Below are 20,450 nucleotides of genomic sequence, written 5' to 3'. Positions count from 1 at the left end.
TCTACCCTGAAGTACAACTCTATCAGGGATAGGATAATATCCATACGCCTACAAGGAAGACTGGTTAATATGAATATTATTCAAATTTATGTACCAAGCACTAAGGCCACAGATGAAGAAATTGAAGATTTTTACTAGCTTCTGCAGTCTGAAATTGATCAAACACACAATCAGGATGCATTACTGGTGATTCGAATGTGAAAGTTGGAAACAAAGAAGGATTGGTAGTTGGAAAATATGGCCTTAGTGATAGAAAAAATGCCTGAGATTGCATCTTAGAATTTAGCAAGACAAACAACTTCTTCATTGCAAATACCCTTTTTCACCAACATAAGCAGTGACTATACACTTGGGCATTGCCAGGTGGAATACACAGGAATCAAATCAATTACATCTGTAGGAAGAAACAATGAAAAAGCTCAATATCATCAGTCAGAACAAGGCCAGGGGCAGACTGCAGAACAGACCATCAATTGTTCATATGCAAATTCAAGTTGAAAGTGAAGAAAATACTTGATATGTATTTTTTGAATGAATAAATGAATGAGTGAATCAAAATGAAGAAATTCAAAAGTCTTAGGGAATAAATAGATCAACGAGATCCAACATGTGATAAACAGAAGCTTTAGAAAGAGTAAAACAACACCTGAAGGAGAAGAAAATTTAATTAAATAGTAGAAGGATATTCCCCTGAGCAGGAGAAAAAACTGGGTCTGCATATTAAAAAAGATTCTCTGAGTTGCAAGCTAGATTGATAAGAAAAGACACATAAGAAAAATCTATCAAGCTTCAAGGCAGAAAGGAAAAGTAATCAGAGTGACATCACATTGTTTATCTGTTAAACTCCCAGCTAGAAAAGAACGAAATAGTCTTTGCAGCCTCAGAAACAGTGAAAAGATCTGTAGACTACACAAAGAAAATACTACCTCCTCTAAATCTTATATCTGATAATATACACTGCATGGTAAGATAAAGGTTTATACATATGAAAGAAATTAAAGAAACTATTTTTTTTTTTTTTTGGAGCCCTGGCATCACAATGAGTGGTTAACTGCTCAGCTTGCTAATTGAAAGGTCAGCAGCTCTAACCCACCAGCCTCACTCTCATAGATTGAATTGTGTCCCCCAAAATATCTGTCAACTTGGCTATGCCATGATTCCCAGTATTGTGTGATTGTCCACTATTTGTCATCTGATGTGATTTTTCTGTGTTGTAAATCCTATCACTATGAAGTTAATGAGAGGATTAGCAGCAGTTATGTTGATAAGATCTTCAAGATTAGATTGCGTCTTAAGCCGATCTCTTTTGAGATATAAAAAAGAAAAGTGAGCAGATAGACATGGGGACCTCATACCACCAAGAAAGCAGTGCTAGGAGTAGAGAGTGTCCTTTGGACCAGGGTTCCTGTGCAGAGAAGCTTCTAGTCCAGCTGAAGATTGATGATAAGATCTTCCTCCAGAGTCATCATAGAAAGCCTTCCTTTGGAGCTGACACCCTGAATTTGGACTTCTAGCCTACGAGACTGTGAAAGAATAAACTTCTGTTTATTAAAGCCAACCATTTGCAGTATTTCTGTTACAGCAGCACTAGATCACTAAGATACTCACCTTGGGAGAAAGATTTGGCAGTGGGCTTCTGTAAAGATTATAGCCTTGGAAACCTCATGGGACAGTTCTACTCTGTCTTACAGGATTGCTATGAGTCAGAATCAACTCAATAGCAGTGGGTTTGGTTTTGATCATCCAGATACTCTATTTGAAGAAAATAATGAGGAAAATATTTTTACTAGTTGTCAAATGGATGAAAATGGAAATTTCAAAAGGGTAAATGTGAAAAGGAAAATGTAAAAAAAAAAATGAAAGTTACATGTGTGTATATGTGTGTGTGTGTGTGTGTGTGTGTAAATGCCCCTGTGAGGTAAATCTAAATAAATAATGATAGAACATTGGCTCTGACTCATAGTGACCCTAAGCACAATGGAACAAAACACTGGTCAGTCCTGCCTCATCCTAACAACCATTGCTATGCTTGAACCCATTGCTGCACAACTGTGTCAGTCCATCTCCTTGAGGGTCTTCCTTTTTTTCACAGACCCTCTATTTTACCAAGCATGTTTTTCTTCTCCAGGGTCTGGTGCCTCCTGATAACATGTCCAAAGTACATGATACGAGGTTTCGCATCCTTTCTTCTAAGGAGCATTCTGGCTGTACATCTTCCAAAAGAGATTTGTACCTTTATCTGGGAGTCCACGGTCCATTCAATATTCTTCACCAACACTGCAATTCAAAGGCATCAACTCTTCTTTGGTTTTTCTTGTTCATTGTCCAGCTTCGAATGCATATGAGGCAATTGAAAATACCATGGGTTGGGTCAGGCTCCCCTTAGTCCTCAAAGTGGCATCTTTGTTTTTTAACACTTTAAAGAGGTGTTTTGCAACAGATTTGCCCAATGCAACACATTCTTTGATTTCTTTGCTGCTTCCATGGGTATTGATTTGGGATCCAAGTAAAATGAAATCCTTGACAATTTCAATCTGTTTATCATGATGTTGCTAATTGTTCTATTTGGGAGGATTTTGTTTTCTTTATGTTGAGGTATAATCCATACTGAAGGCTGTCATCTTTGATCTTTATCAGTAAGTGTTTCAGGTCCTCTTCCCTTTCAACAAGCAAGGTTGTGTCATTTACATGTAAACCAAAAAAACCAAACCCAGTACCGTCGAGTCGATTCCGAATCATAGCGACCCTATAGGACAGAGTAGAACTGCCCCATAGAGTTTCCAAGGAGCACCTAGCGAATTTGAACTGCGAACGCTTTGGTTAACAGCCATAGCACTTAACCACTACCCCACCAGGGTTTCCTCATCTACATATAGCAGGTTGTTAATGAGTCTTCCACCAATTCTGATGCTGTGTTCTTCTTCACATAGTGCAGCTTCCTGGATTATTTGTTCAGCATACAGACTGAATAAGTATGGTGAAAAACACAACTGTAATTCACACCTTTCCTGACTTTAAACCATGCAGCATCCCCTTGTTTTCTTTGAAAGAGTGCCTCTTGGTCTATGTACAGGAACCTCATGAGCACAATTAGATGTTCTGGAATTCTCATTATTAACAATGTTATCCATAATATGTTATAATCCACACAGTCGAATGCCTTTGAATAGTCCATAAAACACGGGTAAACATTTTTCTGGTATTCTCTGCCTTCAGCCAAGATCCACTGGACATCAGCAATGATACCCCTGGTTTCACATCCTCTTCTGAATCCAGCTTAAATTTCTGGCAGTTAGCTTTCAATGCAGTGCTGCAACTGTTTTTTTTTTTTTTTTTTTTTAATCAACTTCAGCAAATTTTACTTGCGTGGGACATTAATAATATTTTTCCATAATTTCTGCATTTGGTTGGATAACTTTTTTTTTGAATGGGCATAAATATAGCTCTTTTCCAGTTGATTGGCCAGGTAGTTGTCTTCTAAATTTCTTGGTATAGGTGATTGAGCACCTCCAACACTGCATCCATTTGTTGGAACATATATGTATATGTATGAATATATATATGCATATGTGTATATATATGTATATATATGTATATATATATATATATAACCAAAAAAAATACCAGTTGCTGTTGAGTGGATTCCAACTCATAAAGACCCCCATAGGGTTTCCAAGGAACAGCTGGTAGATTCTAACTGCAGATTTTCTGGTTAGTAGCTACACTCTGAACCACTATGCCACTAGGACCCCACACACACATATATGTATATATGTATATATATATATACACGTGTGTGTGTATATATATACATATATGTGTGTGTGTGTATATATATATACATATATGTGTGTGTGTGTGTATATATATATATGCTGTGAAACATATGGAACATCCAGTGGAGGAAATTGTATATTTTAAAGGTCAGCAGGTGAAGTTATCTAGCTAATGATTTCAGATTTAAATGTTAGCCTGGTGTCCCTCTTTCCCCCTCACTCTAGCTGTCTTGCTTTATCTCTCTCTTATTCTGTCACTCCTCTTGATTTTCAATTACAGGTATGTAAGTTAATCTAGTCCTTAGTATAATAGCACATTATCATTTATTCATACAAGGTCTCTCTTCTATCTATCTATATTACTTTGTTCATTCTCTTTTAATTCTTCCTCACTTTCAATCCTTTGTTTTGTAATCCCTATATTTTGAGGCTTGGTGAAATTTTGGAAATTTACAAATTCCTTCATGAGCTCCTTTTTCTGTCTCATTTCCTGCTACTTCCCATCATGTACTCTAAGATGGAGACATGTAGAACTCTTGCAGTTGCTGAAAACAGCATACTTCTTTCATTTCAAGAGTGGTAACATAGAATAAAGTTCACATTTTATTCAAGGAAAAAACACACAAAAATAATCACTATATTAAATCAGTTATATAGTTCAACTTTTGAATGTATACTGAGAATTGAATTCATAAACAGAGCCTCTTACATACTAAAGAATAGTAAACAATTGGGAAAGTCAATTGGTTTCTTATTTATAGTGTCCTTGGAATATTGGTAGTATGGGAGGAGACATGATGACAGACCAGGATTTTTACTTCAAAACATTACTTTCTTACTTCATCATCTGATCCCACTTTAATTTTTTTAACCTTTTATTCATCTCCCTTTTATTCAGTATTTCATTATTTTATCTTTTACGTGGTCTTTTATAAAAAATCTTACTTGTTTAATTTATTTAGACTCAAATGCTGATGTTATTTGAAATTTCTCTCTTCATCTAGGCATATTTTCCCTCATAAATGTCTTTCATTTATACTTTTTAAAAAGTAAAGTTTTATTTTCAATCTATGCGATAGAATTTTTTCCAAAGGTCAATATTGTGCTTGTATTTGCTTATATTTTTACTTTGAGTTTTCTCTGTTTTAAAATTCTTAACTGGCAAGAATACTATTTAAATCATTTCTTCCTGTGATAGGAGCCTGAGTTGAGAGCACATCATTTTCCATGTGAAAGATGGTAATTAGGAAGCTCCTCTTAAATTTCCAGCTGTGTGTGTATAGTGGGATGGTAGGCGTATTGCCTGTAAAGCAACAGGGAGATTTTTTCACTGTGAGTTTTCTCCACCATTGATTTAAGTCTCATGGCATTTTGGGGGCTCCTTTCCTGTACACAATGAGAGTGCTAACTCTTTGGTCCAACTTTCTAGCAAAAATAAAACCTGCTTTGTTTCAAAACACTTTCTTAGAGTCGCTGCAATCCCATTTTCATCTAGCAATCTCTTGAGTGATTCCTACTGAGTTACTGAATATTGGTTCTCTGCTTAATTCATAGCCCTGCTGCTGCTCTTTGGAAATTTACTCGACATAATATGCCATACACTTCCTTAGCTGATCCTAGACAATTCAATCATTCCCATTCATAAGGGAAATTGAGACATGATATTCATAACTTACCAAAATTTTAGAGTATTCTAATATTCCTTTCTCCTTCCACTCCAGTATGAAAAAGTAGAAATCGTACCTTTCATTACCGGGTGGTATTTGGACTTATTTCTGGTTCTCTGGGTAAGCCCCTTGAGTCCCTTGTCAGTTCTGGGCTGCTAACCAAAAGGTTGGCAGTTTAAGTCAATGCAGAGGTCCTTCAGAAAAAAAGTCTGGCCATCTACTTCTGAAATATCAGCCATTGGAAACCCTATGGAGCACAGTTCTACTGTAATGCTCATGGTGTTACCATGAGTCAGAATCGACTGACTGGCAGTTGGTTTGATTTTGGTTTAGGTAGGCCTCCAGAATTAGAGAAGTAAGGTAAACACATTTAACACATACTCAAATATGGAGTTGCAGAGCACAATACATTTATATCTGGACCAGACTTAATTTTAGGAGCAGCTCTAACATTTTAAGTGATGTGATTGAGAGAGAGAACAACTTTTCTGAAGTTGTTGTCCTCATTTATGATATTGTCACTGTTAGGTGCTGTCGAGTTGGTTCTGACTCGTAAAGACCCAATGCATAACAAAATGAAACACTACCCAGTCCTGCCTTATCCTCAAAATCTTTGTTAGGTCTGAGCGCATTGTTGCATCCACTATGGCAATCCATCTCCTTGAGGGTCTTCCTCTCTTTCACTGACCCTCTACTTTATCAAGCATGATGTCCTTCTCCATGGACTTGCCCCTCCTGATAACATTTCCAAAGTAGTGAGATTAAGTCTCGCCATTCTTGCTTCCAAGGAGCATTCTGGTTGTACTTCTTCCAAGGCAGATTTGTTCATTCTTTTGTCAGTCCATTCAGTATTCTTCACCTACACCATAATTCAAAGGCATCAGTTCCTTCTTCAGTCTTCCTTATTCACTGTACAGCTTTCTCATGCACATGAAGTAATTGAAAATACCATGGCTTGACTCAGGCACATCTTAGTCCTCAAAGTGAGATCTTTGATTTTCAACATTTTAAAGAGGTCTTTTACAGCATATTTGCCCAATGCAATGCATCGTTTGATTTCTTGACTGCTGCTTCCGTGGGTGTTGATTGTGGATCTTTGACCATCAGTCTTTTCTCCATTTATCATGATGTTGCTTATTTGTCCATCTGTGAGGATTTTTGTTTTGTGTTTATAACATAGTGCTCCTGGACAATCTTCATTTGGCTTAGCATCTCTCTTCCTCCATCTCTGCTAACTTCGTTTCTTGTATAATCTCTTTTATCTCTCAAAAGAGATTGACTAAAGATACACCCTACACTAAGCCTGTCTCATTAACATAACAAAGACAATCCATTCCCAAATTGGATTATAAAAACAAGCATAGAGGTTAGGATTTATAACACATATTTTTGGGGGACACAATTCAATCTCTAACAACAACTAACACCAAAAATATGCAATCATGAAGATGGTGCATGAATGGACAACATTTTATTCTGTTATACATAAGGTTGTCATGAGTCATAGCCAAATGAAAGCAATTGACATCAAAAAATGTGCCAACCACTTGGGCTAATTATTTTTATGCAATTTTTTTTATTTCCTCATGAATTTCTTATAGGCCTTATATAACATATATATAATTATCCCAAATATGCCTACACCATTATTCCTAACTGTAAACTTCTACATTATGTCTCACACTCAAGTGTTAACTCCTGCTAGCAGCATATAATGACTCCACTAAGAATTCAAAGTCTTATTTGATTTCATTTTTTTGTATGTATTTCAGTAAGGGCCTTATTCATTCCAACAGTTTTCCAAAATATATATTTTATTGCTGAATATTAGGTTAGCCCAAAGTTGATTTTACACTTGAATTCATAAAAGATAGTATTTAGATCATTCAGTGAAAAATGTAGTTTATTCTGATTTTCTCCAAATAAATAAAACTTTCTTCTTTTCTAAAAACACAAGGATGTAGGCACAAAATTAATGATTGGAAAATAAAATAACATGTAATAAGATACATCATAATATAATTTAAACATTATTTTAAGTAGGTTGTCAATAGACTTGTGAAAATATTTAAATTGCAGCTCTTGTGATTTACACTGATATCTTTACAGTTGTATGCCTGAATTTTCTGGAAAAAACTGTAAGGAAGCCATTGACCTCTGCAAACCGCTCAGCATCAACTGTCTAAATGAAGGATGGTGTTTCAATATAATTGCAAGATTCAGAGTAAGTAATTTAAATATGGTAAAGTAATTTAGCACTTCAAAATACAATGGCTTCAGCCAGTCTACACTTCAAATATTTTTATTAATCTAAGAGTAGAGAAATATACACTTATATGTATATTTAAATGTGAGTCATATAACCATTGGTAAGAGGGATTTTTTAATTATTTTCCATAAGTATTTTGTCTGAGAGGAAGTGTTATACACAGTGTTTTTATTATAAATATAGAGCAAATTGTGTTCTATTTATATCTCCCTATAGATCAATTTCATTTCATAGATAAAACCATAGTTACAAATGGCTAATCTCTTAAACTAGATGGGAAATAAAATTAGCCTGGTGGTTGTTTGTCAGAGCATATAAAATATGCTTATTTTTTTGGTGTGAATAATTTTTGAAATAACTTTACAAATACAGACTGTGTGTACTAGACACAGTAAGGCATATCCTACAACTCAGCAATTTCATTTTCAGGTATGTTTCTTGAGAAATTATTATGTATGTACTAAAAGAGACATACATGAGAGTTTTCATTTCAAATCCTAAATAAACTAAAGCTTATCAATAGGAGAGTGGGTAAGTATACCATAGTATAAGCCATATACTAGATTTATAAAGAGTTTGTTTAAAATCACTGAACAATAGCTACATGTATTATACCTATACATATCACAAACATGTTGAATTTAAAATTTTATCAGAAAATGATATCTACAGTGTGATGATTACTTAAATTTTAAAACATAACCCATTGCCATTGAGTCAGTCCTGACTCATAGTGAATCTATAATACAGAGAGAACTGTCCCATAGAGCTTACAAGCAGCACCTGGCAGATATGAACTGCCGACCTTTCAGCTAGCAGCCATAGCACTTAACCACTATGCCACCAGAGTTTCGTTTCCTTAAAAACAAACAAATCCATATTTTTCTGATTACATACATATATAGCAAGAGTGTGAACACATAAGTAAGAATTATACACACCAGCTTTACTAGAAGGAACGGGAGCACTGGTGGTGCAGTTGTTAAACACTCACTGCTAATCCAGAGGTCAACAGTTTGAACCCACCAGCTGCTCCATAGGAGAAAAGACCTGGAGATCTGCTCCTGTTAAGGTTACAGCCTAGAAAATCCTATGGGGCAGTTCTACTCTGTCACATGGGATCGCTATGAGTCGAAAATCAACTCAACGGCACAGAACAACAACATAGGGAGAGAAGTGATAGAGTGAAAGCAGACAGAGTAGAGACGGGACTCCTCCTGTATCTGTAATATTTTTGGCAAATAAGGATGGTAAGAAAGGGTTGTTCATTTCATTGCTTTCTCTACTTTTCTATAGTGTAAAAAGGGCTGTAAGATTTTTTTTTAAATAATGAAAAGCCAAATGATGGAACCATGGGCAACAATATAGAATGTTATTATTCAAGAATATATAGGATGATAACAGCAATTTTATCGACTCGACGGCGGTGATGGTGGTCGTGGAACAGCAATTTATTTAGCAGCTACAATATTTTTGTCACCACAGGAAGTTTTTTATGAGCATTATCTTATTTGATATTTACAAAAATTTCATTGTATTTTATAGAAAAATAAAATGACTGCCGAGCTGTTGAATATTTTTCAAGTTCACACATTTAGGTAGGGATAGAAAAAAAAAATAATAATTTTTTTTCTTTTTTGGATAGAGCTATGTTTAAATCTATACTGTGTGACTTCCACCTCCCAGAGTGTTGTCAAGATCAGGAAAGATCCTATCTCAGGAGCTCAGGGGAGGGGAATTAGTGAGATAACAAAAGGTGATGTAACTTCTGATGTCATTCATCACCATAATCCTTCAGGACTTTATAATTTTTAATAAACCTGAAATTTCCCTAGTATAACTCAAATGATCTTATAGAAACAGTGAAGCAACCGAGGCCTGTGACCTAGCAGACCCAGGGACAAATTAATACAGACAAGCTCACAGAAATATGCATCCAGAGAGAAACATGGGGGAGAAGTGGCTGGGGAAATCACGTGGAAACTCTGAGTTAATGATCTAATGTCAGACCATATTTAATCAAATTTTGGTGGCTAGTGGAATGTGGCTGCTGTTTATATTATACAGTGGTGTATAAGATGGGCTAAAAGGCTACATAAATCAGAAGTTTGACTCTGGTTTACTTGCATTAATAGGATTAGACTAAAATTATAATCAGAAGAAATAATTTATTACTTTTGAATACAAATGTGATTGAAGTTATAAAGCACACACCACAGTGACATTAAGATTAGAAAATTTACATTAAATGCTACAGGCTGGATAATAATAGTGGAAAAAAAAAACTGTAGGTGAGAACCTTATTAATTCTAAGCCATGCTCTTCATCATGAGTTAAATTCCTCTATTTTCAATTCATTTTCTTTATAATTAAAGTGTCATAAGGATGCTAAACTTTTTCATTGAAACTGTGATGAGGAATAACTAATCAAGCACTTTCACAATGTCAATTGCATTCTCAATCTTAATAATATAAATGGTCCCCACTATAATACAATTGTTGCTTTCTACTTGAGAGAGTTAGTTTTCTAATAACTACCAAATAAGAGTGAACTATTGATGAAATTAAGAGCTCATGGTGAAAAATGACCCTTATAATCATATTCATGTTTAAAAAACAAATGATAGCCATTAAATTAAAAAATATGATTAATATTTTACACAATGTAAAGTAAAAATACAGGTACTATGCAATTAAATATTATTTATCATGCTTTATTATAATAATAATTCAGAATTTTCATTAGAGTTACACTGATTTATTGACGAATTTATTTTCATTGTTAAATAGATAATACTTTAAGAGCCACAATTTCTGGGTTTTGTGTTTATCCTAATACATTGTAACTTCCTGGTGTTATGACTTAATTGTTGACTGCTTCCTTTAACATCACCAGTGAAAATGCTATTTAAGCTTTTTACAGAGTTCTTTGGTTTTCTTCTTTTACAACGGACTCAGGGACATAATACAAAGATTCAGTTTATATTTAATCTCATCCTTTTAAGTCATCTACAAGACTTCATTGGGGAACAAACAAAAAAACAAAATTTAAAACTCATCTACTTTAACTTTACCGTCTGCTTTATTTCTCTCTTCTATTTCCATCCTCTAGTTAAATCTTTTTTTAAAAAAAACAATTATTTCCAACAAGAGTGACTTATGCAAACTCATGCTGAAAGAAGTAAAGCTCAAATTAGAATTCCATATTTTGTTTTATGAGTACAATTTGCATTTGGGAAGAATTTAGAGTGTTTAAATTTTAGTTGCACAATAGAAAATCCAAATGGAATCTGTCTCTCTCACATACACACACACACACACACACACACACACACACAGAGCAAACTAAAGTCTTGTATAATTAAACTTTACAGAAGCTAAACCATCTAAGGTTTTAAGGAGAGGCTCAGTGTGATCATATTCCTTTTAGTTAAAAAACAACAGTGGCCTCCTTGAAGTTCCTGTGGAAATCCAGGCATGTTCCTGCTTCTGGACCTTTGTCTTTTCTATTCCTTCTGTCACGAATAATGTCACCATTTCACCTGATATCTGGTTTATGAGCCTCCTCATTCTTTTCGGTGTTGTTTGTTTGTTTTTCTCAACCATCATCTTTCAGTTAGTCCTTCTCAGGATACCCAATCTAAAAATTTAAGCACTTCGTTCAAGACCATATGCATCATCTACTTTTTTTGTTTCCTTTTAGCAGTTTTTTTTTTTTTTTTTTTTTTTTAGCAGTTAGCACCATCCTGCTTTCCAGTAAACAATATAGTTTCTCACATATCTTCTTTATTGTCCATCAGACTAGATTAGACTGAAATATAAACTCTGTGAAGGTAGGTCTCTTTGTTCCTTTGTATAGAACTAACCTACAAACAGCACAATTGCAGCAAAGGCAAATCATGCCAAAAGTTGTTGTTGTTAGGTGCTGTGGAGTTGGTGCCGACTCATAGCTACTCTGTGCACAAAAGAACAGAATACTGCCTGGTCTTGTGCCATCCTCACAATGCCAAACGTAGTGGTTGGGAACTCATTTGGAAGTACTCTCCTATGGAGGAAGAGCACCGTTTCCATAAACTGACCAACAGGACGGCTCTTTCTCGCCATAAAGCTAGCCTGACAGAAGGCAGAAGTACAAATTTTCCCTTTGAACTTTTTTTATCTTTAGTTCGCAGTGATATTTCTAATTTTAAAATGGAATTTCTTTATGGGTAGTGGTATTTATAAAAAGTTGGAAAAAATACAGCATCTTTTATATGCTGTAGCTAAAAAGAAACCAAAAATAAATGTATGTGTATATATCCTAACATTTTTAGTGTGCATAACATACTTAGCTTAACCAATGCCCTTTCGATTGCCTTTTATAATTTCTAACACGAAAAAAACTTTATTGGAGGGGTATTTTATGCATCATACAATTCTTTCTATCCTTCACCAAATGTACTTCTTCCCAAATTCAATGTATATCTATAAGATTTAATCCTTGTTTCTATATGCCTGAGTCTGTTGTAAAAGAAGGAAACCAAAGAACTCTGTAAAAAGCTCTAATAGCATTTTCACTAAAAACCCAGTGCCGTCGAGTCGATTCCGACTCATAGCTACCCTGAAGGACACAGTAGAACTGCCCCATAGAGTTTCCAAGGAGCACCTGGCAGATTCAAACTGCCGACCCTTTGGTTAGCAGCCATAGCACTTAACCAGCATTTTCACTGGTGCTGTAAGAAGCAGCAGTCAACAATGGTTATATGCATATCACAGATTGTTATTGAGTCTTTCTCCAATCCTCATGTGACTTTCTTCTTTATATCTTCCAGCTTCTTGGATTATTTTAGCATACAAATTGAATAAGTATGGTGAAAGAATACAACCCTGGCACACACTTTTCCTGATTTTAAACCACACAGTATTCTCTTGTTGTGTTTGAACAACTGGTTCTTGGTTTATGTACAGGTTTCACATGTAAGGCTTATACATAGCAAAAATGATAAAATGCATATGACTCTTTATGAAAGTGAGACAATTCCAAACTCATAAAAGAAAAGATTCTGTCTCAGACTAGCACACCTATAACATAAGATTGAGGAGCCTTTTTCTGGTTCATGTTGGCCATGTACCCAAATCTAGAGACATAGAATTAGTTAAGTCAAATTGTTTTCCTGTTATTGTCCTTCCTTTTTTTGGAATGGATTAGGTACTTTCAGCTGAGAAAGAGGACTATATGCTGCTTGGTCACAGAATCTACTTCTCAGTCGTTCACTGTTGAGTCCTTACTTAGATTAAAAATCTTTGACTTTAAAAATATGTATATTATTGGGCATTTAAATGAAAAGTTTAAAGGAATTGTATTAAATAGAATGAACTTAGTGTAATAATAACAGAACTCTTTCTAAATTATTTTTTAAATTTTATTTTGTTTTTGTTGAGAATAGACACAGCAAAACATACACCAATTCAACAGTTCCTACATGTACAATTCAGTGACATTGATTAAATTCTTCAAGCTGTGAAACCATTCTCACCCTCCATTTCTGAATTGTTCCTCCCCATTTAACATAAATTCACTGTCCCCTAAATTTCCTAATATTTCCAGTTTCTGTTGTCAATTTGATTTCATATAGATAGATCTTGAAAGAACACGATGCTCAAGGCATACTTTCTTCACTAGTTAAGCTAAACTATTGTTCAGTTTTAAAACTTCAGGGATATTTTTGGTTTAAAGTTTAAAGGTTATCTTAGAGCAGTAGTTTCAGGGGTTCATCCATCCTCCATGGCTCCAGAAAGCTAGAGTCTATGAGAATTTTAAAATCTATTCTGCGTTTTCTCCCTTTTGATTAGGATTTGCCTAGAGAATCTCTGATCAAATTGCTCAGTAATGGCAGCTGGGCACCATTCAATTCTTCTGGTCCACATCATTGTTAAGAAGAGAGGGAGGCAAGAGTAAATGCCCAGGTTTATGAAACATAAAATGACTAATTCAAAGAATTATTGTGCTGCTTTGAAGCAACTTCATCAATGCCATGTAATCAGAATCCACTTTAATTATCTCTTGATCCATGTCGTATACCTCAGTAAGAGATATTCCTACTGTCCTCTCTCTCTCTCTTCATGAAAATATTTCTCAGTGACTTACTGAATCTACTTCATTAATTAGTAATTCATTCTGCCCTTGTTCAGATTCTTGGTAGGGAAGGTGACTTGTGCCAGAGGCATTGATTGAAAAAAGCAGCATCCTTGCACTAGCTTTTAACTTATACATCTGTTTCTATGTGTACATGTTACTTTTTTCTAGTTCTTCAATGTATTGTAATTACTTTTATCAATGCCTTTTTTTTAAATAAGCAAACAATAATATGTTTTGATTTGGAAGACATATTTCCAAGAACAAAAGAAAAAAAAAAAAATCCTTGCCTAGGATTCATGTTCAAGCAATTCTAAAATGTCTTTTTTTTTTTTTCCCCCTAAAATTGTTAGTTACAAAAATGGCAGCACCTTATTTCATGGTAAACTTACATAGTATTTTCTAGGCTCTCTTGGCTTTGCCTTCTGAGGCAGCAAACAAAAATAAAAAAGCAACAAATGTCCCCATCTAAGAAGGATTAATAGAATTAAAGTTACCACACAGCTTTTGTTGTTTGTTACACATATCTTATTAGTAAGAATACGACAAAAATAGAAATACTTAGGAATTTGTGCTTAGGTCAATGTCACTTCTCCATGCAGGATATGTAAATTCACTGGTTTATAATGAGTAATATTTTTTAATGCCATATGTGTTCTATTGATGCACATTTAATGATAATTAAAAAAATGAAACAATTGCTATTGAGTCAATTCCTACCCATGACAAGCCCATGTGTAATTCTAGTTATGTAATAGGAAGAAATTTAAAAGGGATTTTTAATGCTGAATATATTCATAAACCACTATCTATTTACAAGAGCGAGCACCAAAAGAGTTACAAGAATTTTTTTTCTCGTTTCTCTTGATTATTTTCAGCAGAATTTTATATCAAGTGATAAAGTAGATTAAATACAGAAGCAAGAACTTAATTCATTCAAATTAGTGTAATCCATGTGAATGGTTGAAATGTGAGGTGCTAATACTTCTCCATTAATACTGAAACAGATAAAGAAGTGTTGTTTGATGCCATCCAGTTGATTCCGACTCATAGCAACCATATTGGACAGAATAGAATTATGATTAAAAAAAAAAAAACTTACTCGAAGAAGTTTTCACAGTTTGAAAATTGTGCCTTTAATAATTAAGGAGAAATCACTGGTGAAAAAAAAAAAAAAAAAACTTGGTTATTTTCATACTATGTTTTAGATGCTTAAGATGACAGCTCTCCTTTCCAAGATGCTCTCCTTAACAGAGGTTAGAGTCATAATATCAGTATATGTGCTAAAGCCACGTACCTAAAAAGGAATTTCACAACTAGTTGGGGAAATAGAAGGCATAAGCTTTCATGAGCAATTTCTGAGGATCCAGAGTGTAGCAGGCTGAACAATGTTCCCCCAAATATGTACAGGTCCTAATCCCCAGAATCTGTGAATATTACCTTTTTATGGTAAAAAGAACATTACAAGTGTTATTAAGTTAAAGATCTTGAGATTGGGAAGTTATCCTGAATTATTCGAGTGGGCCCAACATAATTACATGTAATTACAGACGTCTTTATAATAAGGATGCAGGAAGAGTTAAAGTCAGACAAGGCCATGTGATGATGGAAACAGAGGTTGGAGTTATATGCTTAATAAATGAAAGAAGGAGCCACAATCCAAGGAATACAGGCAGCCACTAGAAGCTGAAAAGCGCAAAGAAGCAAATTGTTCAGAAGTAATCAGCCCTGTTGATACCCTAGCTTTGAGCTCTAGAACTGTTAGAGAATATAAGTGTGTCATTTTAAACCACTAAACTTATAGTGCTTTGTTATGACAGCAACAGTAAACTAGTATAGAAAAGTTTCAAGAAAATGTATCTTAACATAAATTTAGCAGCTGAAATTGGTTAGTGAAATTCTCTAATTGAACGCATAAGTTTCAATGGCGATGAGCCCTCTCTATCATCATTCGAGATGAAAATGAAATACGCAAAGAAAATCAGTTAGATTTATTCTTAATAATTTTTTTGTGGTTTAACTCATTGCCACTGGTGAATCTAGTACAGATCAGTGAAAAAACAGTGGGATGATTGGCTCATTTTGTGTTTCAGGAGGAATGAACTCACCATTCACTGGTTAAAATTCTGCATTTGTTTGAAATCATGGTCATTTTTGTGTGTTCATGTACTTAGGGAAACATCGGGCATGCTCATAAAGTGAGGTCTTGTCTTTTAAGTTTTCTCTCCCTTTACTCATTCAGTAATAGCACTTGCCAATGCCATATTCTGTATAAGTAGGCGACTTACTGATTTATCATCCAAACAAAGTTACATCTAAGAATGACAGTGTTCTCACTGGGATAACAGGTATTGTATTATCTTGGTTTATATATTGGGCCCTGCTTAACTAGTGTTCCCAATATGAACATCCAGTTTTAGAAATTGGCATCTAAGTGATTCTGATGCTATCTTTTAAAATTCTTTTACCGGGCACTCTAAGAGATCAACAAAAGCATTAATTAAAAGTGAGGCAATCCACGCTACAAAGTGAGAACCATATATGACTTATTATAGAACATCTTGATTGCCGATATAACCACAGGTTGTTTCATTTCCATGCTTCCTCAATAACTTGCTGAAATCCTTAGTCAAGGATTTTTCTGGAAAACATCTTCATCCTTTTCTGTCTCTTAGGTTTCTTTGTCCTCTTATTTGTGCCAGGTCACTAGTTGTTCTCATCAAAAGAATGTTTATTAAAAAACCACTTTGTGGAAACTCTGTACCCAAGGCATATAGTGTTGAACAAGGCAGATCATGACTCTATTTAATACTTTAAAAAGGTCACTCATGGGATATATATCTCATCTTCAATTGAAAAAAAGTTATCATCAATTCATCAACTGTTCTAAGTTTGGATTTCTACTACTGAGGAGGTATTTGCTTCCTCAGACTAACAGTACCAAAAAGAGAGGATGAGAGAGAGATCCACAGAGAAACATTTCCTACTTCCCTTTCCTGGCTTTTCATAATCCTTTCCTACTTAAATCTGGGATCAGGAAGTAAATTTTAGAGTGTGAGAATTGCATATCCGCATATGGCCAGAACAGGAAAGTCCCTTCATCCTGAAAGAATATGAATGAAAATATTCTCGGTATTTTTAATAGACTTTCTTTTAGCAAGTCCAGATCAGCGGCCAATTATTCTTGCATCAGTTATGAGGACAGAGAAAGGAACGTACCTTATTCTTTGTCAATTACCAAAAGTCCCAGCCTGGTAATCCCCTGAAGTTCTGTCTTTTGCCCTGCCCTTCATAGAGTTAACACGTTTTTTCGCAAGCAACCTCTCTCAATTTGCAAAATGTTCCTTCTAATGATATGCTGATATGCTGATGACCAGAACTCTTTAAAATGAGGTGCAAAGTTTAATTACATAATTGTACCAAAAATGCTTAATATGCACGATCACCCAGTTAAATTTTCGTCCAGAGAAAATTAAAAATACTCATCCCATTTGAACAATGAATATAGAAATCAGGAGAAATAAATTAAATTTCAGTTTTTAAAAATTAGCTGCCTCTTTCAGAATCTACTCGACGGCACTGGGGTCTGGGTTTTTCTTCTTACTCAACAAAGTTCTAATTGGTTAAGCCTTGTTTTTAATACACATATCCTGTCTCTTTAGTAATGATGGTAAGAGCTCAGTGGTGTTATCCAGGGTGAATGTGCTAAACTTTATTATGACCCAAGTTGACACAGAGGAGCACATTGTCTCTGAATTCTCTCATTAACACTCTTGAAACAAAAGGCAGATATAAAAAAGACCTGAAGGATTTATAAAATTACCTAAAATCATCCTCAAAGAGAAGGACATTACAGTAAACTTTAGCATATTTTTAATATAGTCCAACTTCAGCTTTTTTATAAGGGCCAAGAGCTAAAAATATGTCTTGAACTCATATCCAGCAATGAAGTATGCTATTACAAATTTTTCAACTTATTCCAGATTACTATAATTGAAAATTTTATTCATTTTCTATTTGTGTTATTAATCTAGTGTATCCATGATTAATTTTTCCTTTATGACTAATAGAGGTCTTAGACTGATATTTTTGCCATATCTATTGCAAAAAAAAATCTAATTAACGATTTCAAATTTAAAAGAAAAATGGAAAATTCATAATGAATTTTACCAAATTACTTTGATTTAGAAAAACACATAGTTTTAGAATTTTGCCCAAATTAGTCTACCATGATTTAGAAGAAAGTAAGTCAAATAATTTAGTTGATTACTGTATTTTTATGCAAACAACTTGCACCATCTATGTCTGTTTGCCAGCCACGCCCTCCTTCCACCAGGTATTTTCGCTGTGAAAAAATTTAGCATAGCATGCTTATGAAAATACCTTGTGGAGGGAGAGCACACTGGCAAACAAACTTAGAAGGTGCACATTATTTGCATTAATATATGTTATATTTTGGAGTCAAAGCCTCAGAAAAGTCACATTACCCCAATGGGAAATAATCGGAAGAAATACTCCACAGTAACAGAGATTCATGAAAACAAAATCAGAATTCTTTTCTTATAAAACATTTGAACAGCTGAATTATAAGGAATATTTGATAAAAAATTATTCAAGAATTCATTTGAGGAAATAAATTGCTGAAGATGCAATGATACTTTAAGAAAATACCTGAGGAGAACACGGACTATCAGGTACAAAATAAAGTACAAAGCTCTAGTAATTAAAACTCTACGGTATTGGAATCAAAACAGAAAGGGGAGTTCATAAAAATATATAGAAAACCAACTACAAGAATATATTCAAAGTCATTTTCTGGATTTAGAGATTGAAATTTCTAAGGTAAGGACTGATTATATAAAAATGATACTGGAAAAATTATAAGGCATTTTTTGGGGCAATCTTTAATTTGCATACTCTTTTATAGATGGGAAAAATATTTAATATAAATATCAGCTTAATTTTTTTTTTTAAATAACAAAATGTCAACTGCTGGATTGAAGTAACCTAATAAAATGCTAGAAACATAAATGCAATTTGCATTAACAGAGATGAATGATCAATAACAATTGTTAATTATGCAATAATAAATGCAGTTCACATTAACAGAGATGAAATATCAATCTATCCAACTATTTATAGAAGTAAAAAAGAATACTTTGAGCCACTCAGTGTTTTAAGGAGTCACTGTCCCTGGGGTGACAACCTTATCAGGAGTCTAAGTCATTGCCATGAAAACCAGTATCAATTAGAAAATTGAAAATACTGTGAAAACAAAAGGACATATTTTTAAAGGAGTTAAAAAAAAATTCTTCCTTCTCCCATAAAGGAAAAAAAATATGTACCTATAGCAAAAAAAAAAAAAAAAAAAAATTCATAGATTGAATATGACAACTTGTCTTAAAAATAAAGCCACTAATGTGTATGTTTATTTAATATTATACTACTGCAAAAAAAGATTGCACTGTGAATTAGCTGGTCGAGGGATTTTAATAGAGATATATGTTCTCCCAGACATTTGATAGCAGGATAAGATAAATGAGTGTTATTTAGGCTATAAAAGAAAGCTGAAGATTTCAACTGAATAAAAGGGGAAAAAGGTTTTAACATTATTGCAGTGATTAAGGTAATCATTTCTTCTCTCTTGGAATCTACTAGTATCAAATCCATTTCTGAAATTGAATGACATTTGGTACACAAGACCATAGGATGTGTGAGAGAAAACCACCCAGGTTTAGTATGGGAGTAAGGGCATTTTTAGCCTGGCAGCTGAAAGTTGATTTAGCAGTAAAGACCATCAGACAATTTTCATAGTTCTTTGAGACTGTTTGCATCACTGATGAAACCAAAAGAATGACTCACTCTCTGAAGATTTACCATGCCTTTCCTAATTTTCTTCTTTTAATTTAAAGCAGTGATAAATTTTCTAATTTTCTTCTTTTAATTTAAAGCAATGATAGGAGTTTAATATTAGGTACTGTATTTGTGAGATTTAAAAATAAAAGTCTGAGAGAAATATATGAGGGAATAGAAGACACTGGAAATTATTGCATTTTATCCAGATTAATATAGAGTATATTTGACAAAATTTACATATTTTAGTAGGGGAAGGGAATGTCTATTAATAAGTAAAAATTTTAACACTTATAGAATAAATATATGTGTGTGTGTGTATATGTATATATATATACATACACCGAAATGGAAATCCTGGTGCCATAGTGGTTAAGAGTCTGGCTGCTAACCAAAAGCTTGGGAGTTTGAATCCACCAAGCAATCCTTGGAAATCCTATGAGGGCCATTCTACTCTGTTCTAATATGTCCCTATGAGTTGGAATTGACGGCAACAGGTTTGTTTTTTGTGGGGGGTGGGGGTAGGGAGAGTGTTTATAGATGGTAAAATCTGTAAAGACCAGAACTTAGGTCTAAGGCAGAAAACTCTCAGAGAAGGAAAACTCAAATATTTATATATTTTTCACTAATAGAGGGCTAAAGAAAAGTGGTAAGACTGTACCCTGTCAAAGGGGAAAAACTTGCCAGACCTGGAAAAATAAGGTAGTCTCATTGAGTTCCAGCTGTCACAGGTTTCGGTATATATTTAAAACTGACTTTACTCTCAAACT

At 34.2% G+C, this 20,450-nt stretch overlaps 1 protein-coding gene across 1 annotated transcript in view; it reads left to right on the top strand.

Moving 5' to 3' along the window:
• EYS (eyes shut homolog) overlaps positions 1–20,450 on the top strand; it is a 180,646-nt gene that overhangs the window by 133,640 nt on the left and 26,556 nt on the right. Inside the window, exon 5 of the mRNA XM_023544596.2 lies at positions 7,553–7,667. Within this exon, the coding sequence (XP_023400364.2) occupies positions 7,553–7,667 (115 nt within the window). The remainder of the gene's footprint in view (positions 1–7,552; positions 7,668–20,450) is intronic.

The sequence above is a fragment of the Loxodonta africana genome, chromosome 1, assembly GCF_030014295.1.
Source record: "Loxodonta africana isolate mLoxAfr1 chromosome 1, mLoxAfr1.hap2, whole genome shotgun sequence".
NCBI lineage: Eukaryota > Metazoa > Chordata > Mammalia > Proboscidea > Elephantidae > Loxodonta > Loxodonta africana.
The sequence above is the reverse complement of the archived record's forward strand: the minus strand, read 5'-3'. Positions and strand labels throughout refer to the sequence as shown.